The sequence below is a fragment of the Amphiprion ocellaris genome, chromosome 6 (assembly GCF_022539595.1).
Source record: "Amphiprion ocellaris isolate individual 3 ecotype Okinawa chromosome 6, ASM2253959v1, whole genome shotgun sequence".
In the NCBI taxonomy this organism is placed as follows: Eukaryota; Metazoa; Chordata; class Actinopteri; family Pomacentridae; genus Amphiprion; species Amphiprion ocellaris.
In genome coordinates this window covers 38,515,294-38,542,638 of record NC_072771.1, presented here as the reverse complement: position 1 = coordinate 38,542,638, position 27,345 = coordinate 38,515,294, and the positions used below count along the sequence as shown (strand labels likewise).

Genomic DNA, 27,345 nt, shown 5'->3' with positions numbered 1-27,345 from the left:
AAACATCCTGACGTTCATCCTCACACTGAGCAGAGTTCAGGCCTCCAGCTGCCCTCTCAGGCCGACAATCAACCACAAGCCACCAGCGAGAAAAGGATTCGTCATCATCGTAGATCTAATTAACCCTCGTGTCGTCCTGCGGGTCATAGTGACCCGGTTTAAAGTTTGAAAATGTGGAAAAAAATATATTTTCACAGTGAGGCTTCTACATTTTCAACATTTTTGGGAAATCTTTGAACATTCTTTGGTGCAGAAAAAGAAATGCTAAAAAAACATGTTTCTTTAAGAACATTCAGAAAAAAATCAAGCAAAATCCAGCAAAAATTGCTGGATTTTGGTTGAGTTTTTTCTGAATGTTCTTAGTAGAACTTTTACTGATATATATGTAATCAGACGATTTTTATTCATTTTGTGAAAATATTTCTATTTTTTAAATTTTTATTTCTTGCCAATTTTTTTTTTTTTATAAAAATAAAATTTTTCAGGGAAATTTTTAAAGAACTTTTGGAATTTTTTTCCTGACGATTTTGTAAATTTTATAGATTTGGGCAATATTTTGCAGAATTTTTGGATTTTCAGACAAGGGAACAATTTTTTTTGGTGCCCGTAAATGAGGACAACAGGGGGGTTAAACGTTAAGACGGTGCTCAGTGTGATTTTTACCCTAGAAGTTCTACAGGCTGTTGGTGGGATCAAGCCCTAAAACCCACCAGAGGCATGGTATTTAAAAAAAAAAGTGGAATTTATCAGAGCAACACACTGAAAAACAGAAAGGATCACAGGATTTTGGACATTTGACAAGAGATAGACTGATTATCGTGGCTGATATTTGGCATTTTTCTGGTTATCAGTATTTTTATTGATTGATGGTTGATGAGCTAAATCAGGGTGTCAAACTCATTTTAGTTCAGTTCAACCATTATTTTATTATTATTAATAATTATTATTTATTATTTTAACTCGGAGCAAGAGCTAAGCAGACGCTTCATTTATAATATAGCCAAGCAAGGTCACAAGTAAACAAAAGATAAAGATTTCCAGTCACAAGTTTGGACACACCGACTCATTCAGTAGTTTTATTTAATTATTTTGTACATCAAAATTATAAAAGCACACATATGGAATTATGTTGTAAACAAAAAAAAGTCTTAATCTTCAGTATTAATCTACAACGTAGAAAATAATACAAATAAATAAAAATCTTCCTGATGGCAGCTTGGATAAAAGCCTGGTTGTGTGCAAATTGTACAACAAAGAGTTTTCTGATCACTGCGTCACTTCAAGCCGACGGTATCACCTCAATGTAAAACATGTTGCTGTTAGCACCAGAGCTAACGTTAGCTACGAGTCATGCTAACGGTGTAGCCATCCCATAATAGACCACTTTTCCAGACAGCGCTTGAGTTTACAGAAAGTCTTAAAATGTTGAATAAAATCGCTATAATTGCACTTAGATTTGCAGTAATCTGTGAATGTAGCAGACAGATGAAAAATGCAGATAAATAGAAATGAAACATTTTTGTGGTTTAAGTTTTTACTCCGTGGAGGCTCTGCCTCCTTGGAGGAGAAATAACCTAAACAACAAAAATATCTCTTTTAATAACTTAATTATAAACTTTTTGTTTATAAAAAATTACATAAATAAAAATTGATATTCCTATAAAAAGAACCATCAAAATGACAGCATTTATCAGACCCAGAAAAGATGAAAACAGAATGAATCTCTGGATTTTCAACTTTCTGAAGCTCCTTGAACTACTTATGCTGATTTTATGTGCCATACAGTGGAAAAAAAAATAACTGAATTCAGTATTTAAGTCATCAAAATCACTTTTTTCTATATGTCCCATTTTCCTTTTTTAAAATAAATTTTAAATTATAAACAAGTATATGTCTATTCATTGATTCAACTGTCAACCACAGTTTTATTTGAATTGAAAAACTTCACTTATTGTGTCAAATATTGCTATTTGACAAAACTGCAATTAATTGTGATTAATTAATTACAAAGCATGTAATTAATTAGCTTAATTTTTTTTAATCACGCCCCACCACTAAGATATGGGGGGGCAACGTGGATATTTGAAATGTTCTCTTTTGGACTACAAAGAATTTAATTACAGATATCTGCATTACACATCCAGATTAGCTATTAAATATTAAAACGTTTTGCTTGTTAATTACATGCCCTGCTGACAAATTACACTAAAGATGTAAATGAGAGTCTTGTCCTAAACTATCTCCCTCATACATTATTTATATCTTTTTAAATCAGATTTTTTTTATTCCTCCCTTTTACAGTTGAAGATTTGTTTTGCTGCTGATGTGAAGCACTTTTGAGTAAAGTTTATTTTTATTATCGTAATTCTGTGTTCAGTCATTGTCATTAAAACCTAATCTGTCATTTTTACATCAGACGACACCTACAGCACACCCCCACAGCGACAGCACGGCAAAGCATTTTGACTGTCTGATGACATTTTCATTGCCAGAAAAATGTACCTTTGAGAGAGAAATTAACTTTGCCTTGGCATTTCATCCATTGTGTGCTGCTGTTTTTACAAAATGTTCCAATAAATGTACTTTAAATGTGAAGAACGATGTGAGATATTTACTGCACGATCCACGCCTGCAGCTTTTCCCGCTGAAGGATGGCTGTGTTGTTTTCGTTGAAATCTGCGTTATAAACAACGGTGACTTACGTTATCGTCCTGGTCGTCGTCGCTGTCGTCGTCGCTGACCACCGGCTTGGCCTTCCCTCGGCTCTGCCTCTTCTTGCCTTTGTCGTGGCCTCGAGCCTCCCTGCTCAGCTTGATCTTGACTCGCACAGACTTGGCTGAATGACACACAAGAGGAGAACAGGAGGAATTTAAAGAACGTCTTACAGAGCGGCCGTTAGTCACCGTCTGCTCAGTCGGGAGACGTAAATAACACTCATCTCGTCAAAGCTGGCACCCACATGAGGGCTCAGAGGGAATTATGTCTGGAAGCGCTGAGTTCTGTCTGGCATAAACAGATAATCTGAAAAAATGATATGAGTGTATATTTGTTTGAACAATTCTGATAATTAATTATTTACGCTGGGTATTGTGCTCTTTTTTTCTCTTTCTTTGCTGTTTTACATCTTTTTAACGTGTACACTGCCGTTCAAAAGTTTGGGGTCATCCAGACAATTCCATGTTTTCCATGAAAACTCCCACTTTTATCCATGTGCTAACATAACTGCACAAGGGTTTTCTAATCATCAATGAGCCTTTCAACACCATTAGCTAACACAATGTAGCATTAGAACACAGGAGTGATGGTTGCTGGAAATGTTCCTCTGTACCTCTATGGAGATATTCCATTAAACATCAGCTGTTTCCAGCTACAATAGTCATTTACCACATTAACAATGTCTACACTGGATTTATCATTCATTTAATATGATCTTCATTGGAAAAAACTGCTGTCCTTTCAAAAATAAGGATATTTCTAAGTGACCCCAAACTTTTGAACAGTAATGTATGTCTGTGGGTTTGGGTCTTTAATTTGGAAAACAAAAATCGTGAAATGTAGATTTAATTTTTTTCATTATTTTATATACCAAACAAGTCTTTTTCGTCATCATCAATAATATAAGTTTCAACGGTATTGGTAAATATAGGATTTCTGATAGTTATTATTATTACTTGTAAACAAAAATCGAACAGTGTTGATTTGTCATTTTTGATCATTACATTTTTATTTATTTTTATTTTTTTGGCAACTTCTGATCATAGTTTGGAAAATTTTTGGGAATACAATAAATAAATATTTCAAACAGCATAAATAATATTAAACTAAACAAAAACTGGTAAAATAACAGACAGGACAACCAATTACAATCATAACTATTTTGAAGAATGAATAAATGATGATTTCTGAGTCGTGATTAGATCATGGACAAATATAAAAATGATTAGAAGTTTAAATTAAATGGCAGTCTGACAGATGGTCTGATGAGTGGGGAGTCATTCATTTATTGGAGAAAATAAGTTTGTTTTGAATTTAAGTTATTCAGATTGTTTATGAAGACGCACATGTAATCATGTTAATGTAAATTTACACACATAACTACAAATAAATAAGATAAAGAAATGATGTGACATAGATAAACAGTAAATAAAGAGAGGAAGCGGTTTGTTCATACAATCAAACTGTGTTTTCTTTATGCTACTTTCATCATTTTTGTTCATTATATTTTTACTTATTTCACTTTTTTGGGCAACTTTTGATTATAGTTTGGAATATTTTTGGGAATACAATAAATAAACCCTTTAAACAGCATAAATAATATTAAACTAAACAAGAAACAGGCAAAATAAAAGTTCAATTTAGGCAAGACAACTGATTACAGTCAAGGCTATTTTGAAGGATGAATCAATGTTGATTTCAGAGTAGTAATTATATTTTTGATTTATTTATTTTTTGGAAAGTTTATTTTGAACATTTCAACATAAAAACAAAACAACAAAAAAAGACACATGACTAAGTTGCTCAAAAAGGAGTGGGATTAAGTTGAAACTTATCTAATCCCACCTCTTCTCCTTACACAAATGATTGCAAATCTATTCTTACCGCTTCTTCAAAATACTACCATTTATCAACGCAATAATAAAAATGAACATGATTTATAATAAATATACACCACTACGTCCATTTACATTTATACAAAAGGACCTAACAATAACAGGACACATAAGAAAGAAAAGACCCAACTAATAATACACATAAATAAAAAATATATTATTTAATTATATTATAGATTTTACACAAATATATAAACAATTAGAAGTTTAAATTAAATCTGACAGGTGGTCTGACGAGTGGGAAGTCATTCATTTATTTGATTGATGCAGTTGATTGCTTTTTCGAGACCTAATTAACTCCATCAGTCTTTTTTGTCAATAGATATTTAAATCTGACCAATAATAATGTCATTTGCAAGAGTACTTTTACAATTAGTTTGTGCAATATCAGTTTAAGTAATACGTGTAGTATTTAATTTCCATGTAAAATATGCCTGTTTAATGTGCAATATTTCATTTTCCAGGTTTAATATTCCAATTTTCGGTATAATATTTAATTTTCCAGGTTCAACATTCCAATTTTATGAAACAGCTTTTTCTAGCACTAATTAACTGCATCAGTTTTTTCATCTACATTTCAGTTTTTTGTTCTACTTTGGCTAGAAAAGCTCCTAAAAAGCCTAAAGTGAACCTTTACTAGGGCTGGGCGATAAAGCTGGAATATTTATTGCATTAAAATGTTTAATTTCTGTCAATAACGACAATTCTTGGTAATTTTTATCAGTTTAATTAAAACCAGGAGAAAATAAATTTGTGTTGAATTTAAGCTATTCAGCCTGTTTATGAAGACCAAATAACTACAAATAAATGAGATAAAGAAATGATCTGATGTCAATAAATGGTAAATAAAGAAGGGAAGCAGTTTGTTTATACAATCGGACTTTGTACTTTCTTTATGTACTTTCATGCACATTTTATTCATCATTTAATTCATACTCTTGATAAAATCTCCACCTCCTATCATTTAGGCCTAACCTTGATCTTTAACGTATTTTATACCCGTTTACAGTAAACATTCTCCTCCCTAAGTGCAGTTAAAACTGGTATCTTTGACTCAGCTACAGTTAGCAGGCAGCAGCAGTCCTCGCTGCTCCCAGCAGGACGGTGGTGAATATTAAATCAGAGCAGCACTCGGTGAGTTTACAGTGTGGAATTTAAATGAAGGTTGTCGCTGTGTGTTTGTGTGTCTCACCCTCAGCCTCTGATTCATCGTCGTCGTCGTCATCGCTGTCATCTTCGCTCTCCTCATCCTTGGCGATTTTTTGTCTGGCGCTCTTGAATACAGACTGAAGAACAATGGAGTCCTCGTATATCTGTAGGGAAGACAAATAAAGAGGACGTCTCGGTGGTTAGTCACACTGGAAGATGTGGGAAGGAATAATAAAAAAGAGGACATTACGCTTTAATGGGCAGAGAATGGAGTAAAAATGGCAGGTTAAAGACAGAAATAGAATAAGCAGTGGTTATTATTAATCTGTGGGGATGTGGCATTTCAGACCTCGAGGCTGAAATATAGACTTTTCCCTAAAAAAGAAATGGAACGATGCTCTGTTCTTTTTAGCTTTCTGTCTGGGTTTTTATTCTCTCTGTGTCATTGGGCTGCTGTAGTGCATTATGGGCGATCCCTGTTGGAAAACAAGATAAAAGTGAACCAAAACAACCTTTTTAACAAGGTTGTGCAACTCTGGATAATAGCAAAGAGTAAGAAAACAAAGTCAAGGACAAAAGCTTAACAAACAAGACTGAGAAAATTACAACTTAAGGAAATACAACTTCAACAACTAAGTTCAATTTAATTTTATTTGTACAGCGCCAGTTTACAACATATGTTATCTCAAGGCACTTCACAGAATAAGTCAAATTTATTAGAAAAACCCAACAAATGTAAGTTTTCTTCTGGATTTCCTTTGAGCAAGCTCTCGGCAACAGAGGGAAAAACTCCCTAATTTGATTAACTAATTAATAGTTTGTTCTAAAAAATGCCAGCTTTAAGTGGAAAACATGTTTGCAAGGGTCATGATGTGTCTCACCAACAGTCTAAAACTCAAACACATTCACGTTATTACAGTGAAATGAGATGAAGACGAGCCGTGAGTGTTGATTATATCTGCATTGGCTTCTTCTTTTTTACACGCGGCTGACGCACCGACATTTGTTGGGACCAGCTCCACATTCAGAATAATCGTTTCCCTTCAGCAAAGGTCTCAGTGAGTCATCTCATTCTGCACAGAAGCAAAAAATAAACTGAATAATGCAGAATTCTGAGCTGTGAGGCAGGATTTGGGATTAGAAGTGAGGAAACTTCAGGTTTAACTGAGGACAACTCATGCTGAACACCTGAATGTTGTGACTCTGCCTCCCTGCTAAAGGCCAGTGATGGTCTGGTAGCTCTGTCAAACGTGTCGTCAAAATTCAATTCTGGATCAAAAGTTGGAGTCAAAAGTTCTCAAGAAAGAGTCTTAAAGCAGTCTTCAGAGTCTGACGTGAATAATGTTCATTCAATACAGGGCTGTAAGAACAAACATGAGCAAAATATTGAGATTTTAACCGACTACACAAAGCGTTACATCGTCTTATTACTCTGCCGAGGAATGCGGTGGAGTTCTGTGACGATTGGCATCTGTCTGTCTGTCTGTCTGTCTGTCTGTCTGTCTGTCTGTCTGTCTGTCTGTCTGTCTGTCTGTCTGTCTGTCTGTCACCAGAATTACTCAAAAATGTAAAAACAGATTTGGATGAAATTTTTAGGGAAGGTCAGAAATGACACAAGGACCAAGTGATTAGATTTTGGCAGAGATGCAGCTTATAGTCTGGATCCATGGAATTGTTAAATATTTCTGTATCATTGCCAGATAGCAGCACACAGTGTCACTGTAACCATGACAACCAGTGAACACTACATGATGGCATGATTGTGATCCTACTACAAATCCACCACTGAGGACGTATCAGGACTTATCCGTCAGAAATAATACAACGACTGAGCAGCCTTGGCAGAGTACTGCTCTCTGAGTGCTTTTCTTGTATACCTATGCAAACTTCATCTAAACACTCCTCTTCTGTTCTGGAAGCCACAACCCATTGTTTTAAGACCCAATCACGATGTATTTGATGTAATCGTATCAAAAGTTTAACCACCTCCTCTTTTTATTTCTGTGAGGTTGGCATTATTCTGCTTAGCTCAGTGTGACGAGTGCAGACAAAGAGAAGGCTTGAACTTCCTGTCTCATGCCTGAGATGGGCTCCATGGGCTTCTGTTGGGTTGCCACTTTCCACAGGATTATTTAGTGTCTGCATGAATTCAAATTTTCAAATCTTATCATTGTTTGTTCTTTTTGGGAAGTTAACAGAACTTCCCAAAAAGAACAGCAAACAGCTGCAGCTCATCTGGAATGCTGCTGCTGGAGTTTTAACCAGGACTAAGAGATCTGAACACATCACAGCACCTTACAATCTCTACACTGGCTTCCAGTCAGCCACAGAACAGATTTAAAACCCTACTGATTGTTTACAAATCCCAGAACGCTTTAAGCCCAGAATACATCTGTGATATGTTCAGAGAATATAAACCTAGCAGGGCTCCTAGGTCCAAGGACTCAGGTCAGCTGCTCCAGGCCAGAGTCTGGACTAAACACGGAGAAGCAGCATTTAGCTGTATTGCTGCAAACCAGTGGAACAAACTGCCAGTGGAGATTAAACTTTCACCGAATGTAGACACTTTTAAATCCAGGTTAAAAACATTTTTTCTCACGCATGAAATCTGCACAGTATCTTTTAAGTTATCTAGACTGTTGCTTGCTTTTAATTATTTTCATTCAATTTAGTTACTGTACATGACTTTATCATGATTTTTCTAATGTCTTGTGTACTTTTTAATGTTTTATCTGCACCTCACTGTAATGCTTTTAATGTTTTATGTAAAGCACTTTTAATTGTCTTGGACATGAAGCGTGGTACATAAATAAACTTGCCTTGCCTAAAATCTGACTAAGACATCCTATTTGCCTAATTTTATCATTTTTTCAATCTTAAAATGCCACAACATTAACTGGTTCTCAAGCAGATTATGTTTTCTACCAGCATCATTTCCTGTAGCAGCTTTTTACCGTCATACATTTTTATGTTCATCATTGTTCTCCATTAAAACAACCTGTTGACTGAAGCAGCTGAACACCATCGGTTCATTTTGTGCAGAAGTAGAGTCACATGAAGTGATAAAAGGCCACTTTAATGTAGACGAGATCAGAGTTTGAGTTAACAAAGAAAGACAAAGAAACAACCTTCTGATACCCGTTAACTCTGACTGAGGTTTTAGCTTTTGTTGGGCTGACTTATAGAAAGAAAATTGTGTCAAACTGTCTTTATATTTCAGCCCTGTGAATATCTTGAACCTCTTTTGTAGAACAGGTTTCTGGAGACTAAGCAACTGCCAGATAAATCCACTCTGACATCAAACTAAAAAAAGCTGCAGTGACAAACTCGCCTTAAACAATGTCAAGAAACCTGGAACAGCAATGTGCCTGCAAACGAGCTGGAAGCCTGAAGGCCAGAACTGGACGGGGCCAATGTTAAAGCTTCCCCTGAGCAGATCAGCACACAATGAGAACAACTGGTCCTTTCTGAAGACCCGAGTTCTCACCACATATACAGTTTTTCACAGAGGTTTGAAACTGGTTCCCTGATGAGCACAGATTAACCACTTAGGAGGCAGAGGCAACATTAAAGGAATCCCACAGAAAGACAATACAGGAGGTCCTCGGTTTATGACGTCCTCAACATACAGCATTTCGGCGCTGGAAAGGTTACGGATGGGTCCTCGGTTTACGACGTACGGTGTTTCGTCGTTACGAACTGGTTACGTGGAACTAGTTGCAGAGTGGACGAATGCGTCGTCATGCAGCGCTATAAGCGTTTCCATTCTCCGGTTGGACGCCACCTTGGATTGTGCTACATTCACTAACTTTTTGCCCTTCATTATGGCTCTCAGCATAAGTCAGACTCTTCTGATAGCAGTGCTTCGAAGAAAAGGAAAGCCATCTCCATGGAAGTGAAATCAGGTATAATAATAAAATGCTTGGAACATGACTTTTCTGAAGAACTGATCGATATCATGATGCACTTAACAGCTTTGTTTACATCTTTGTCGGAGTTCCGACTTATGGCGAAACTTGACTTACGTCGGGCCGTAGGAACGAAACTCCAACGTAAGTCGAGGACCCCCTGTATCTTGCAAGTCAGAACTGTTACTACTTATGTAACTTCAAGTTTTCTTTACTTTTTGCTCAAAATATCCAAAGTTCTGAAATTATCTGTTGAGTCATTGTTTCAGTAGAACTTGAGAGTGACTTGAGTTGATCCATTACACGTGTTCGAACCCTAAACAAGCACATAATGAAAAGTTAAAAGGAAGTAGCAGCGTTTCTTACCTGGGATCCCTCCAAATTAAAGGTCTGTGCATTTTGACAGAGCAGCATCACGTCTCTTTCCAAGTCTCCCACATTCCTGTATTTGTGGTTTCTCACACGTTCCTGTTCAAGAAAAAAAAACAAACACCAGCAATGGGTGAATACTTGATTTACACTCAAATTATCCTCAGTTAATATGATGTTTGAGGCCTCACTGTCCTCCCTTAATTACTTAAAAACACAAAAATTATGCAAATCTTTCAAATAACTGCTGATTAGGGCTGCAACTAACAATTACTTCTATTATCGGTTGGCTGTGATGAGCAGTTTGTCCATAAAATATACAAAAATACTAGAAAATAACAAACTGTAAACCCCTCAATACATTTTGTGTCATTTTTAGAGATTTAAGAAGTTGGAAAAACAGAAACATCAATTATTAAATCTGCTGTTTCTTATTCATCTCACAAGCAGCTAATCATCTTTTTTTAAAAGATTATTATCGTGCTTTGTGTATATTCTTCATCTTCATCATCCTCCTGTGTGTCTTTTCCATCAACAAACCTTGATCTTCTTGAAGTCCACAGGTTTTCTGATCAGCTCGTAATATTCGGGGAGTTCCTTCCTGGATGGAAGCTGCACGAAGACTTCGCTCAGTTGTCTTCCGGACCTGGAAACAAGATAAATCATGATTCAAATTCTACCCCATCAAGTTGCAGATTTAAAACTGAAACTCTTGTCGAGGGAGCAGTTTGTGTGAGCTTTGATGAAATTATATTTGCAAATTAAATGCATTCAGTCCTGCTAATTTCCCGGGAGTTGGGGGAGTTTCTTGTATCAACTTTGTAAACGTTGACTAATTTTAAACAGAATCCATTTGCAGCTTCCCTTTTTTTTTTGGCTGACTGTTAAGACCTTCACGCACTAATTACTACACGGATAAGTCGGCCTCTGACCAGAAAGACAACAGTCTAAATACACCACCAGCTGAATGTGGAAAACAGATGAGAAACAGCTCTCCTATGCTCAGTTACTGCTACTGACCTTCACTCTGTAATGATTCATTTATAACCACTGGAGCTAAATAAATTAACAGCTACTGCAGAATTAAACCACCCAACTGTGGGTTTAGTGTCGACAGATTGCAAAACAACAGACAAAAATGTGAAAACGTGTCTAAAAACAGCTGAGACAGGTGAGATCAAGAGATAGCCTCTGGACTAAAACAACAAGCAATCACTCATGCATGAAAACAGAAGCACACTGATAGTAGCAAGACTTTTACTTTAACCCCAACAGCCACCAGCAGGTTTGAATGGTATCTTACCCTTAAAAGTACAGCCAAAATTACACCATTGATCAGAGACAGAAACTGTAAAAACATTAAGAATTCTTGGATTTTCAATTTTGGAACAATAGTTGAAGTATCAGTTCTACACTACTGTTCAAAACTTTGTGGTCACCCAGGCAACTTCATGTTCGTCATGAAAACTCCCACTTTTATCCATGTGCTGCTAACATAACTGCACAAAGGTTTTCTAATCATCAATGAGCCTTTCAACACCATTAGCTAACACAATGTAGCATTAGAACACAGGAGTGATGGTTGCTGGAAATGTTCCTCTGTACCTCTATGGAGATATTCCATTAAATATCAGCCGTTTCCAGCTAGAATAGTCAGTTACCACATTAATAATGTCTACACTGGATTTATCATTCATTTATTGTTATTTTCATTGGAAAAAATGCTTTTATTTCAAAAATAAGGACATTTCTAAGAGACCCCAAACTTTTTGAATGGTAGTGTATTTGGCGTGTCATTTTGTCCCAAAAAGAAAAAATCGAACAAATCTAAGCTTAGAAGTGTGATATTTCTTCAAAATCCTTTTCGTATATAAAATTCACCTCCTGCACAAGATCATGTAAGAACCAAAAGGTTCTGCACCGCTCACTGCAACTGAGAGCAACTATCAGCTGTGACCAACACACAGGAACAAAGATTTTTTGGTTGAACTGCAGGCTGTGTTTTCACAGAGCAGAAAGGAGACAAACTAATTTAAGAAACTGAGATTTAAAAAAAAAAAAAAAAAAAAAAAAGACGCACACTTGATTCATAAAACAAAAGCAGCATGGTGCAAAAACAGAACAGAGTGGAGAAAGTTCTGAGTAACTTATTGGAAGATTCATGGTGAAGTTAGTAAAGAAATTCACTATTTCTTTTTTTCTGATTTATCGCATTGTAGCCACGTAATACTGCACAAAAGACATATTTGAGTTTTCTGTGCTTCTAGTCATGGTTCTGTTGTTTCCATAGAGGTGTCGGATTTTATATTACAGTTAAAAAAAATGAGTCCACAGTGAGAAACAAGAAAAGCACTCAGAGCGCAGTACTCCACCAAGGCTGCTCAGTCATTGGATCATTTCCGACGGATGAAATCTTTAAAAAATTTGTGACAGAAATCACAGCACCATAGAATGTGTCAATTTAATATAGATGTAAACACAAACTAAATGACCTTGTGCTGAGTACAGGCGTGTGTTCTGCATGTGTACGTTATGTACGGATATTGAATCACATGACCTAAATATGTAGCGGGCGGCAGGAATTGATGGGACTCAGAAACACCCCCACAATTTAATCAGTTGTTCCCTGGATCATTTCTGATGGATAAGTCCTGATAAGTCCTCAGTGGTGGATTTGTAGTAGGATCACAATCATGTGATCGTCAGCTGGCAGCTGACAGTGTTCACTTGTCATGGTTACAGTGATTACTTATTCATGAGGTCATATAAGGTAGCGCAAACTAAAATTTAACTACACAGCTTTTTAAAACATTTTTTTTATTATTCATTTCACCATTTCCTTGATAAAAGTAACACATATTTTGATTTATCTTAATAAAAACAAACTGCTAAATTACAGTAATTATAAACTCAAACAACAAACACAGGGATGTTAAATAAAATCCAAACACAGAGCTGTGAGAGTGTTGGACCTACAACCATGCAATACATGAGATATTGTAGCTCTGGTTATTTTCCTGCTTTTAACTGTTTTATAATAATCAACATAAATTCCTGGATTTGTCTTTGAGAAATAAAAGTGTACAGTGACCCTAAACAGCAGCAGCTGGATCAGTTCAGGCTGATTTCATGGCTCCTGATGTCAGATTACTTCGATCTTATTTCACTCACTGAGATCTGAATGTGCTGTAAGTTTAGATTCTCTGTGTAAACGGTGTTGAAACCACACAGGTGTTGGGTTCCGATGTCTTTGATGCCTCTCAGCCCGGCATCCTCTGGGAACAGCTTCTGTTAAAGACGATGGAATTACTGGAAACATGATCACGGAGGCTTCCAGCGAGAGGAGGTTTCTTGTAATGTCTTGTGATAAGCAGACGGTAAAACAACTGTTGATTTCAAAACAATCTGCTGTGTGCGTGACATTCCGTATTTGGAGATCAGGCTGTTCTCTGTTGCAACCAGACCTCCACATAAATACACCTTAATCTGTCTTGAAAGGAGCCCAGACTGTTGCCTGGCTCCCCTGAACAGATAAGACTTCATTAAATTCCAAGAAGCTCCAAATCAGATATTAAGTTGCACTCACTTTTGCCTCGTGCAATTTGGAGATGCGCTTTGTTTTACGAGGAAACCGCACTGTGCCCCAGGACTCCGAAGTCCTGGGGTGGAAACTTAAAGTTGTGCTGCAGTGAGAGGAGGCTGAGCTGTGATTGAGATGCTCTGGGAAGAACAACCATCAACTGGGAGAGGAAAGAATGTGACTCCTGGAAAGGCAGGTAGCGGTTTCCTTGAAAAGCTTCAGCGCAGTAGCGAGCCAGTGCATATTTGAGCGATGGGAACACAAATTGCACATGTTCTTCCATGCACGGCTGCATGTCGCAGAGAGACGCACACTTACGCTTTTGCAAATGGGCAAAAAAAAAAAAAGAGAAACATTCCAGACACAGCAGAATAGACCACACACTTAACTTCCACTGGACTGAGAGAATATAAGGTTCCTGCTCCTAAGACATGACTTCATGTCTGCTCATTTTTACCCAGGAAGGAATCCGTTCTTTCCACTGGATCATCGAGGCATGGCTGATTTGCTACACTCTTGCAAATGGGGGTATTTTTCTTGCACTTAAAAGCACATTTTACCACAACCATAACAAATGCAAACCATCATTAGGGTGGATATCAATCCCCAGCAGAACTAATAGGGATGTCACCGGAACTGATACCTCAGTACCGAGCCAAAACCAGAATTCTGAATGGATGACGTACTTACTTTCCAAAGTACAGAAGCTATCGAAAGCATCGCAGCTGTCAGAGGACGTCTACTAGAGATAGTGGTCTCTAGGTCTAAGTACAGGCGGAGCAACAGGTCCACAAAAAAGTTGTGTGTGAAGAAATTTAGCGTTTGAGTCAACGATCAGGGACACAATATAAACAATGAGTAGATTATCTATATAAAAGAACAATACACCCCACAATGCAAAAGGGTGTGAAGAAGAGACTAAAAGGATCTGTTTCCAACTGCAGACCAGGTTTCTGGTGTTCACACATCCACTACAATTAGTAAATTCCTGAAATAGCTGACAGTTTTTACTTGTTGTCTTGGTTGTCCCCATGAGATGATCTAATCAACAATTTTAGTGATTTTCTGTTAGAAGGAACAGTAAAAATGTTGATTGACAGTGATGAATTTGTATTATCTGAAAGCACCATATAGGAATAAAGTAAAGTCAGCACATAGGCTGATTGAGGTACAGAAGTCATTGCAGAGACCTTGTTTGACCTGATTTAACACATTTGGCAGGGACAAGCAGAAATAGCGCCCCCTTCTGGCTGGTTTTGAACCAGTCTACTTGCAGTAGAACTGCAGAACTGACCACATTTGAAGCAGATGAGATGATACTAGAGTGTAATCTCAGTCAGAACAGATAGAAAAAGGAGTTGGTCTTTAGGGATCGGGGATTTCTGTCTTTAGCTCTTGTCACTTCAAATAACGTCTGAGATTGATCTAAAAACATGAAGTTGCACCAAGCACATGGCTGCTGTGTCACTAAAAGTATGATGACACGACGAAAATACCAACAAACACACCATCTAAGACTGTATAAAGAAGTGAGTTGCAGTTAAATCTCCTCACCCGTCTCTGTAGTTGATGACCGTATCGATGATGGTGTTCATTTGCTTGGTGAGTTTGGGCGGGTTCGGGGAGAACTTTTCCGCCGGAGGTCGTCCACGTCTCTTCTTGGCCTTCGAGCTTCCTTCGTCTCTGCTCGACGAGTCCTTGTCTTGACGTCTTTTCCGTTTGCGCTTCTTCAGCCGGATCTCCTCCTCCATCTCCTCCAGGTTTCCGTCCTCGATAGCCTGGAGGTAAAGAAGAGAAAGAACAGGGACAAAGTTAATTAATTCACTTGTTCAGGTCGTTACAGTGCACAATTTTAGAACAAATCCTTTCAGCTTCTGTGAGTATGCTCCTTAATCTTCTGACATCATCACTATATGCTGTATTTGATAGATTTACATATTTTATTGTTTTATTTGTGATAAATCCCAGTGTTACATCACTCCTGTTGGATAAATGCCAGGATAATGTAGTTTAAAAATGATGAAAAAAAGTTCTTTAAGTTGGGTGTTCATCCCAAAGACTGGTACAACATTCATACAGCATTCATATTCAACTTTAACATTAATTTCATGCTAAAACTATGACTAAAAACTATCCCTAACAGCAAATATTATTGGACAGGATCTATGTAGCCCTGTCGTGTTTTATCAGAAACAGGCAGCCTACAAGTTTCTACACTTTCTTCCTCTTTTAATTGGAGTTTCCCTGAACTGCAGCCAACAGTTAGTCCACTCTTCTGTCACCTTGACCTCAAAGTTTCCTCCTTCTATTTTTGTGTTCCCTTAAACATTTGGGCCACGGTCAATAAAATGGATCTGCAGGGTCCGGGCCGCGTCTCCAGGGAAGGATGTCAGAGTCTATCTGGTGTGGCTGACTGGGTGCCGTCAGCATCACACCCGGCAAAACTTTTGGCATCCAATTACTCTTTACTGAGACTCACTTCAGTAACTGCCTGCCCATGAAAATAATTCAGTTGTTTTAAGCTTTATATATTTACATGAATCTCCTGTAAGTTTTCTGTGAACTTGTGACGAAACATACATTTAAGCAGGTTTTAGTGGTACATATCAAACATAGTCGTAACTAAAGACTGCACTGGGGGGAAAAAATGGCTTACTGTATTCTGTTTTTCTGTGATGTGTGAAAATACAGGAAATTACTTGATTTGGAAAGAATTGATCATTTTAGAATGACTGAGCTAATTTTGTGGAGGAGAAATCCTCATTGGAAATAAATATAAAGTTCTTAAAAAGCAAGAAAAAGGCCATTTGTCACTGTTCTCATATGGTGTAATACTGCAGAAGGCATCCTGAATAGTTTTTTTGTCGTCAGATTTGGGTTTGCAAGCGTCATATAAAGCTTTGTGTTGCTGCTTTAGTGTTGTGGACTGCCTCACAAGATTGCAAATATAGCAAAAACACTGCCTACTTTATACCTGTTGTTGGTCAATATCATCCTTTCTGTAGCTGAGATATTTCACTACAACAGATATGAGTCAGTTTTCCAACCAAATCTTTTTCTTTTTGTTTTAGTAATTTTCTCCTGTTTCCTGCTCGTTTTGCTGCGCATGTGGAGCCTGCATGTCGACAAACTCCATGCCTGTCAATAAAATTTAAAAAATGGTCTCTGTGCATCAAAGAACCTTTAAATCAGAGTAAATTGTGTTCTGTTCTTGAAGATTAGTCATGGAAAATGTCAGGGTTTTTTTGTATCAAAGCAAAAAAAAAGTTTTTGCGTCACGCGTTTCAGTAATTTTGTGTTACTTGCATTCACACATCTTAATAATTGATGCTAAAACGACATCATGCAGCTCTGGTATTGTAAAAGTAACATTATCACTGCATACATTTGTACTTCACTACTATAATAGCTGCAAATGTTGTGAAAGGTGTAATAGCATCATAGATTTTCTATATCTGTGTTTTTTTCCATTCAACAAATCCAACACCAGAACGAAGAAAGAAATTGATCCCACTGTTCCTTCTGTGTAGCAGCAGCCTGGTAAATGTCATTCTTCTGTGCCACAGAGCTCCATTATTGTCCAAAAACCGTTAAAAATATATGTGAGTCACACTGTTGCACAGAATGACGTACTCCAAAACAGCTGGGCGAAGAAACTCTCCAGTATGTATCCAGTATCTCAGTAATGAGTCAGTTTAAGAAAAGTTTGTTGAAAGTCACGGCGTCCATTTGTTTCAGGAGATTATTCAACCTTGAAAACCAGATGATGAATCTATACTTTGTCTTTAAGGTTTTTAATATTGAGACAGAGTCACACAGCATTGCTTTTCTTTCATTATTTGTTGACCGGACTACACATGAATAAGCCGGTGATGTATAAGTTGAGATTTGAAACCCTGACTTCTAATGAGCAAAAGAAAACCACTGAGTGTTTCTGCTTCCTGCTAGAAGAATTAAACTGTAGGTTAATGACGGTTAAACAAAAGCAGCATGAGAGCACAAATGAGGCTGTAATGTACACCAGCTGAATGACTAAACAAGTGCAGCGTGGAGCACAGAGAAGTTTTTAAAATTAAAATGATTGGATATGAGTTCATCCGAATCAAATCAGTCCACGTAATAACAAGACTGCTGTAATTAACTGCGGAGGTTACGAGTGAAAATGCGGTAACTTTTCCAACAGTTCTGCAGTGTTGTATGTGTTCATGATAATTTACCCGTAACCACTGTTTCTCGGTCAGCGTGTCGCTGTAGTCGACGTCTCGGCGACAGCGTGACCCTCGGCCAAACATCTTCTCCTCCTCCTCTTCGTAGGTGAGTCGTTCCACCTCGGCGTCGTCTTTGATGATCCAAGAAGGCAGCTCGTCCTCCTCCATCAGACGAGGTTTACGCTTCGGGTTCCTGGCATCCTCCCGCCGTCGGTCCATGTCCATGCGCTACAAGGTTAAAAACAAAGGAAATCACATCAGGTCAAGTGGCAGATGGTGACAGTTCGTTCCCTTCCTGTGATGGGGATCTCATGAGGTGGATTTAGACTTGAATAAAGAGGTTAACAGCAGCCGCACAGCATCTAATTTCTTCAGTTGATATCCTCACGGAATCAATGGATATTAAACCTTATCAGGCCACACTGAGATTGATTAGAATACCAATCTGTGTTTACATTCATTACTCTGCCAAGGAACACTGGAGTTCGATCAGTGTCTGTCTGTCCATCCGTCTGTCTGTTACCAACATTAGGCAAAAACAGACTAACAGCTCTGGATGAAATTCCCAGGGAAGTCAGAAATGACACAAGGACAAAGTGATTAGATTTTGGCAGTGATGCAGTTTATAGTCTGGATCCACGGATTGGTTAAAGATTTCTATATCATTGCCTGTATATATCTTGCCTCTTTTGCATATGTTGGAATTTTTTAATATAGTCTTGTTTTAAATGAACATTCGATTTTCTTATTTACTGTCGTTAAATTATCTTGTTTCAATGCACCGTGCAGTGACAGCTACTTATCTTTTCACCATACCCCCATGTATGGTGACAATAAAGCTATTCTATTCTATATATTTTATTCATATCAGGACTTATCCGTCGGAAATAATACAAGGAACAATTGATTAAATTCTGGGGGTTTTATGTCACGTGATTCGGTATCCGTACATGACGTACGCATGCATAACACACGCCTGTGTGCAAGGTCATGTTGTTTGTAGGTACATCTATATTAAATGGACTCATTCTATGTTGCCGTGATTTCTGACACAAATTTTTTCAAGATTTCAGCTTTTGGAAATGATGCGATGACTGAGTAGCCTTGCTGGAGGATTTTTCTTGTTTACATTGTGATATAAAGTAGCACAGTATTTACTAATAAAACTGAGGTTTAAAGCCACATGGCTGTCACATTGTGATAGAGAACCAAGATCAGAGTGGGCAACAGGTTTTCAGAGCAGGCAGGTTTTCTAGGTGCTGAAGTAAAAGGCAACTGTACCTCTGACATTTCACCTTTCATTCCAGTACACTATGATATGTTTTTGATTAAAAAATAACTTTTTCTACATTTTCATCTAACGTCCACACTACTCCAGTGTTCTAGGACCCCTAAAATAAACACTTTTGGAAACGCTGCTGAGCCTATTTCAGTCGGGGTGACGTCTGTACAGGCAGAACCAGACACTTTTGGACACAATGTGAGGAAATCAGTAAAGGAAATCAATCTCGGTGCATCACAATTCTTTCACACTTCACCGCACATGTGGTAAACAAAAGCGTATGACATCTGTACATTCTCGTCAGTCTGTCACATTGTGAATTGAATTATAACAGATGCTGTAAGTAATCATGAACGCTGCTCTGTTCATCTGACAGAAATCATAAAGTGGTTGGTTAGAAAACAACAGGCAGATCATACAGCTGCACCACACATCATATTTAACTGATGACGTGAGGATGTCTCATTTTGTGAAACAGCCTCGACTCCTCGTTTCTCTTCCTCTCCTTCACTCACATCTCTGGTGGGAAGGACAAAGATGTGAGGAATTAATGCTGTTAATCAAATGAGATGAATCTGTCTGTAGTGAATTAATCACAATATAGTAGGGCTGCAGTTATTCAATAATCGAGTATTCTATTGATTATTCTGGCGATTAATTAAGCAATCGGCTTCTTTGAAAGGGAGAAGAGACTCGATGCTGAGACAGAAGATAAAGTAAATATGTATTTAGCAATAAAAAGTAATTTTATTCGTTTAGGACACTTCTAAAATAATTTTAAAAAACATTAGTATTTGTAGGGCTGCAGCTGTCGATTATTTTAATAATCGAGTATTTTATTGATTATTCTGGGGATTAATCAAGCAATCAGACGTCTCCATCTCCATTTGCATTCCACACTTGGCATGCTAGTTACAGCATCAGAAATAACCGTCTTGGTGGAACTTGGGAGGATATCCGCACTGCATCATGCATATATAGTACCGCATGTAGTAGATTAAACAAAGCCTCAAGGCATTTTAGTAATCAAATTAGTCGAGGAATTTTTTCAGCCCTACAATATCGTACATATATACACCAATCAGTCTTAATATTATGACCATTGACGGATGAAGTGAACAACAGCCATCATCTTGTTATAATGCCATGTTCTGCTGGGAAACTCGAGTCCTGACATTCATGTGGATGTTTCAGATGTACCAAACCCTAACCCTAAGCACTGCAGGTCAAGCAACCCCCAAAACCCCTCGTCCCTCCATTGCAATAGCAGTTCGTGATGCCATTTGCCACCCTCAGCAGGACAATGCACTCCAACACACTGCAAAAACTGCTCAGGAGTGGTGCAGAGAACACGACAGAGCTAAGGTGTTCACCTGGGTTCCACAATCCCCAGATCCAGATCTTATTGAGCATCTGTGGGATGTTCCAGGATAACACTAATCTAGGTAGGTCCCACCCTGCAACCCACAGCACCCACAGAATTCACTGCCACCATCCTGGTGCCACAGAACATCCTGAGTCCATGTCCCACTGGGTCTGAGGAGCTTTAGCAGCATAAAGGAGACCAACACAATATTAGGCAGATGGTCGTAATGTTGTGTCTGATCGGTGTATATATGACAGGAATCGCTGACCTTGTAGTCTTTGTTAGCGGCTGTTGTACACTTTAAAAAAATCTCTGGTCCTAATTTTGCAATTGCTGTTCTTCCACCGTTGTTTTCTAGAACTAGGCAATCATCCCTCTGCTTCATATTTACACTGACACCTGCATGCCCAGTGTATGTGAATAGTCGTGTGGTATGACTTTTCAGGCATGACAGTATGCACTGAGACGGTTTCTAAAATGGTGTTTGAACACTTATGTGCACAGGGATTGTTTTCGTTTTAAAACGTGACAAAAAAATAAATAAATAAAAATCCTATTACGTCTACTGCCTGTAGACACCACGGTCCTATTATGACTCTTGAACTGATTTTATGACTCTTATCCAGGTTGTTTTGTCCTGAATAGATCCTCACTTGTGTTGTATCTACTCTCAGATGTACGTCGCTTTGGATAGAAGCATCTGCTAAATGAAATTTTAGAATTGTAGAATTGTAAAGAGATAGCCAGTGTGAGCCGGATGAAGATGAGGAAAGACCACCAGGATGCAGTAAAGCTTGAGGATGTTTGAACTTAGAACTTGGGCAGATGCTCAGCAAACTGATCAAAGAGCCAGAACAACTGTATTAGGATGTAGGAATCCTGTATACAAGGCATTACAGTTATTTATTATGTAAAAAGAAGCATCTGGCAGGGAACAGTTATTGCCAAGTATCAAGGTGCTTGAAGAAACGATGACGTTTAACCTGAAAAATTGTCTTGACATGATGACAACTTACAATTATTTTGGAGAATCAGCTGACAGCTGCTCCTCTTCAGGGAAATTATCATTTCCACACCTGTCATTACAGTAGTTTTACTCTGATATTTCAATGTACTTTTCTTACCATGAAGAGCTCAAATTCGTCTTCGTTGCGGGCGATCATCTGGTTGAGGGTTTCATCATCCGGAACCTCGTCTTCCTCCTAGAATTATTAAAAAAAAAAAAAAAAAAAAAAAAGAATTATAAAAGAAAAAGCAATCAGTTTGATCACTCGATGTTTCCATTCTCTGTTATAAACTCTTGATCAAAGCAGAAACCTTTCGTGTTCACTTCAAAACAAATCAGTCAAGTGTGCTGCTCAGATTTTATCAAGTATAAAACAAACAGCTGAGATTGTATTACAAAACCACCTGATATTATGAGTGAAGGACAAATAACTCGCTGATCGTATCGAGGGAGCCGTCTCTGGGTCTCCAGTAATTCAATCAAAACCATCATGCATCATTTAACTGGAGGGAAAACATTTATTCAGGACCTCCTACACTCATTAAATAAGATGCCTGGTCAGGAATAAATACCTCTTTTTACTCCCGAGATAAATAATACAACATATAAATTCAACTGAAACATGGAGATCTCACCTCGTTCTGCTCCTCGTGCTCTAAGATGGCCTGGAGGAAGGCTCGGCGCTCATGGCTCGAGGACTTCTGGTCGAACATGCCGGCCTGGATCACCTTCTGATCCACGTTCAGTTTGTATTTGGCAGCTGCCAAGATTTTCTCCTCCACGCTGTTGACGCTGCAGAGACGAAGCACTCGGACTTCGTTCTGCTGGCCAATGCGGTGAGCTCGATCCTGAGCCTGAAGGTCCTGGAATATGAAGGTGGAAGGAGAATGATTCGGCATCAAAGAGGCAGCATGTGCTTTAATGACATGGTCCAAAACGAACTAAAGGTGACACTGTTGTTTGGCCAGTTCCCTGTTAAATTTAGCTCATCTGACCAATTAAAGCCAAAAGGAAGCCAGCAGGTTGCCATGATTGCTGCCCAGTTTTACTCCTATTTCCTCTAAAATGCCCAGTTGTGGCTGGACTGTTGTCTTTCATTGTGGAATCAGAAAAAGTTACAAAAACTACTGAAAAACCAAACTGAAAGAGAGAATGATTCCTGTAAACAGTGTGATGGTGCTATCTCTACTACTTGGACATGTTAAGTTTACTTAACAGAAATCATAGTTTCAACTCCCTGAACCCGCTTTAAGTGTCACTGAGGACGTCCTGCAGTTGTTTGTCTGCAAATGCGAAGGACAACCATTTGGTTCAGACCTAAGTTTTCAAAAACAGACAAAAAAAAATTGTCCAGTTCCACTTCCTTCAACTATGAACGATCTTCAGAATTAAACCACGGATCTCTCAAGTCTGAAAATAGCACAGTTCACCTGACCACCCAAGTTTTTAAGGAGCTAAAATTAAAGCCAAGATGAAACTAAGAAGTTGCCATGATTGCTGGACTGTTGAGTTTTTGTTTGGAATCGGAAAAGGTGACAAAAACTATACAGAAACCAAACAAAAAAGGTAAATAACTTTAACTGATTCATAGACTTAACATGGAACTTCTACATGTTAATTTGACTTAACAGCCAACTGGTGAGCAAAATGAAAAACGAGGTTTGGCCACAGATACTCAACAACAACCCATTGGTACCTGATATGAAGCCTGAACTATCGGTTTTGTCACAAACCCTAAAGCTGCGACTTCCAACTGTTGGATGGCAAAACTCAATAACATCGAATCAGAAATCGTGTTGTTCATTCTCCCTAAATCCCTATTAGGTTTCACTAAAAATGGCCTTGGTCTGCTAATATAAAGCCTGTTGCTAGAAACTTTGGAGAACTATTTGACAAAGATCTAAACTTTGGCATTAAGCATCACAAAAGACTTTGTCATGGTGGCGCTTTCTAGCTAAACTCCCACAATGCTCTCTGCTTGCCAAAACCAAGTGGCAATAATGCGAGTGACCACTTTCTTGTTTTGCTACTGTTAAAAAGTAAAAGGTACTACAGCTAATCAACAACACATTTTCTGACATGTACACTACCATTCAAAAGTTTGGGGTCTCTTAGAAATGTCCTGATTATTGAAAGAAAAGCATTTCTTTTTCAATGAAGATAACATTAAATGAATGATAAATCCAGTGCAGACATCGTTAATGTGGTAAATGACTATTCTAGCTGGAAACGGCTGATGTTTAATCGAATATCTCCATAGGGGTACAGAGGAACATTTCCAGCAACCATCACTCCTGTGTTCTAATGCTACATTGTGTTAGCTGATGGTGTTGAAAGGCTAAGTGATGATTAGAAAACCCTTGTGCAGTTATGTTACAGGGATGAGAATGACAAATGGAAAAAAACTCTGAAAATGTCTGCCGAAGGCACGGAAAATTTTTGTAAAATTCACTTAGAAATGGCATTCTCTGGTGACTTTTAACAGTGAATATATAAGGCAATCAACACCCAAAATCCATTAATTTCTTCAATGAATTTCACCTGTTTTTTAAAAAAACAATATCCCAATTTGGTGGGCTACCAAGGGGATACTTGATCATTATCATTTATGGTACATTCAATTTTTGAGTTTCATGCCTTTCAAGGAATCTGTTCATTTAAATGCAACATATTTATACCCTGTTCATTTTAATTCTAATACAACATAATACCCCAATATTTTGTTGTTCAAAGGAATGGCACAGTTTATATACCATAGATCTATACGTATCCACGCACCAGAAATGATCGAAACTCAACAATATCGTGTGCTTGCATATCCGCGAAATTTAACACGTGGAAGGAAACAATCAGATGAAACTGGCACCAAATTGCTGCCGAAAATAGGCGGATGTTGTCATTAACATAAATAGCGAGTGATGTTTACAGATAGCAATGCCGATTTCCGTTCTCACAACTGTATCTGATTCTGCAATGCGCATTGCCGAAAGATGTCGGCGGCGGGATGGCCATCACGGCGGGCGGCCATCACAAGCCTCGGCTCGCAACGCGTCGGCCGGCCGGCCGCTTGCCTACCCCTACCCCCCTACAATTTTCTCAACGGATTTACACGATTCACAAAAATTATACTTTCGGCGGAAAAAAACTCGGAATTCCGCGGATCCGCGGAAAATTCTCATCCCTGATGTTAGCAGCACATGGATAAAAGTGGGAGTTTTCATGACGAACATGAAGTTGCCTGGGTGACCACAAAGTTTTGAACAGTAGTGTAGAACTGATACTTCAACTATTGTTCCAAAATTGAAAATCCAAGAATTCTTAATGTTTTTACAGTTTCTGTCTCTGATCAATGGTGTAATTTTGGCTGTACTTTTAAGGGTAAGATACCATTCAAACCTGCTGGTGGCTGTTGGGGTTAAAGTAAAAGTCTTGCTACTATCAGTGTGCTTCTGTTTTCATGCATGAGTGATTGCTTGTTGTTTTAGTCCAGAGGCTATCTCTTGATCTCACCTGTCTCAGCTGTTTTTAGACACGTTTTCACATTTTTGTCTGTTGTTTTGCAATCTGTCGACACTAAACCCACAGTTGGGTGGTTTAATTCTGCAGTAGCTGTTAATTTATTTAGCTCCAGTGGTTATAAATGAATCATTACAGAGTGAAGGTCAGTAGCAGTAACTGAGCATAGGAGAGCTGTTTCTCATCTGTTTTCCACATTCAGCTGGTGGTGTATTTAGACTGTTGTCTTTCTGGTCAGAGGCCGACTTATCCGTGTAGTAATTAGTGCGTGAAGGTCTTAACAGTCAGCCAAAAAAAAAAGGGAAGCTGCAAATGGATTCTGTTTAAAGTTACTAAAGGAACATCCGAGTTCATGCAGAGTCCCAGAACACAAGAAGTCTGAGCTGGCAGAATTTAATCGCTAATGAATTAATCACGCGTTAATAATTATTAGTTCAGGAGCGAAACACAGAAAACCTTTGTGGGAGGAAGCGATGCAGATAAGCAACCAGGTGTCTGTGCTTTTTGAAAGAAAAGCATTTTTTTCAATGAAAATAACTTTAAATGAATGATAAATCCAGTGTAGACATTAACGTGGTAAATGACTATTGTAGCTGGAAACAGCTGATTTTTAATGGAATATCTCCATAGAGGTACAGAGGAACATTTCCAGCAACCATCACTCCTGTGTTCTAATGCTACATTGTGTGAGCTAATGGTGTTGAAAGGCTCATTGATGATCAGAAAACCCTTGTGCAGTTATGTTAGCACATGGATAAAAGTGGAAGTTTTCATGGAAAACATGGAACTGTCTGGGTGACCCCAAAGTTTTAAATGGTAGTGAATGTCCTTCATCTTCTCCCTTATCAGTTAATATATTTTTAAATAGTTAAATTATTCACAGCAGTTATTCAGTACCCAAAATGCAGCAGTTTGTTTTTTTTTTTTTTTTACTGGTTTCAACAGGCGACATCACATCACCCCAACCCTGGCTTCATTCCATCGGCTTCCTGTCCATTTCATAATCAATTTGAAGAGATTACTGATCACTTGGTCATCTGTGTCTGGTCCCAAGCTTCATATCAGAAATGCTGACCCCATCTGAATCAGCTTACAGTCTTTGACCTTCAAGTGGAAGCCTTCCAGCAGTTCCAAAGTTGAAGCTTGAATCTAGAGGTGATCATATTCTGTCACCCCGACCCGATCAGCTTTGGAACAACCTGCCCGATAAGATAAGACTTGTGGAATCAACGACTTCTTAAAAACAACTTTTATAGACTTGCTTTTGTGTGATGTCACCTTTTCATTATTTTCAAGGTTTTTATTTTTGCATTTGTTAAAACTGATATATCAGGTATTGCATCTTTTTTCTTCTTGTTTTACTTTAATCTCAGCTTTGCTTTATTTTGCTTGTCATTACTGTCTGGCTTCCTGCTGTTATTTTGCTTTATGGGAATTTTGCTTTTGCTTTGCCTGTCAAAACATGTCGCAAACCTTTGTTTTCAAAGGTCATATAAAAATAACAATCATTATTAATTAGATTCCAGGCGCTAGTTGCTTCATTCGACATTATTGTCGAATGAAGCAACTAGACATTATTGTAAAAATGAACCAATAAACTCAGGTCAAAGTTGAGGGGAATATTTACTACGCCTGTGAAACGTTACTGTCAGACGCCCAAAATGTTGAATCGCTGCAATTTGTCCAGTTAGCGGGTTATTAATAAGACGTAAATGAGCCAAAACAACAGCTGATCTGATTTGGCTAATGTTGGAGCTCAAACGTTTTGGAACTGCAAGCACATCGTCTGGCTGCCAGAGAAAAGATGTTTAATAGTCTGATCTTGGAAGCTCAAAAGAAAGATGATTGATTTAAAAAACTACTTTGACTATATTATTTCTGTTGGCAGAAATATATATACAAGCAATCTATTTAATTGTCCCTGGCTTCTTCAATTGTTTTCTTTCAGTCTAAATTATTGTTACTGTGTCCTGTTTGCACAATAATAACTAAAACGGAAACACAAGTAGGAGGCAAAGTAACTTTAAGTCTATAGTTTTCCTCTGCGCTGGTCAGTCTGCTGTGATAAATCAGAAGCAGTGAATGTTTGTATAAATTTCCTCCATGATATTCTGCCCATCTGAACAGGAAAATCTTAAAATACAGACTGCATGAGATGAAACATGTAGTTTTCAGTCAGACTGCTTTCCTTCAGTGTTCACAAAACCTGAGTAGAGCCACTTAGTTAACAAGAACAAACACAATTTAACCATTTAACACCTAAAAATCCACGTAAATCCAAAAATGAACCCTTCAAATCTGTGTCTAGAGTTTCATTTGGTCACTTAACCCTCTGAACACGATGCGGTTTC

The 27,345-nt window shown here is 38.0% G+C and overlaps 1 protein-coding gene across 1 annotated transcript in view; it reads right to left on the bottom strand.

Annotated features, from left to right (window-relative positions):
• smarca2 (SWI/SNF related, matrix associated, actin dependent regulator of chromatin, subfamily a, member 2) overlaps nt 1-27,345 on the bottom strand; it is an 85,825-nt gene that overhangs the window by 4,258 nt on the left and 54,222 nt on the right. Inside the window, exons 26-33 of the mRNA XM_023279410.3 lie at nt 22,114-22,341; nt 21,597-21,674; nt 17,834-18,052; nt 15,171-15,394; nt 10,577-10,682; nt 10,034-10,135; nt 5,803-5,923; nt 2,703-2,836 (exon numbers count right to left, since the gene is read on the bottom strand). Coding sequence (XP_023135178.2) covers nt 2,703-2,836; nt 5,803-5,923; nt 10,034-10,135; nt 10,577-10,682; nt 15,171-15,394; nt 17,834-18,052; nt 21,597-21,674; nt 22,114-22,341 — 1,212 coding nt within the window. The remainder of the gene's footprint in view (nt 1-2,702; nt 2,837-5,802; nt 5,924-10,033; nt 10,136-10,576; nt 10,683-15,170; nt 15,395-17,833; nt 18,053-21,596; nt 21,675-22,113; nt 22,342-27,345) is intronic.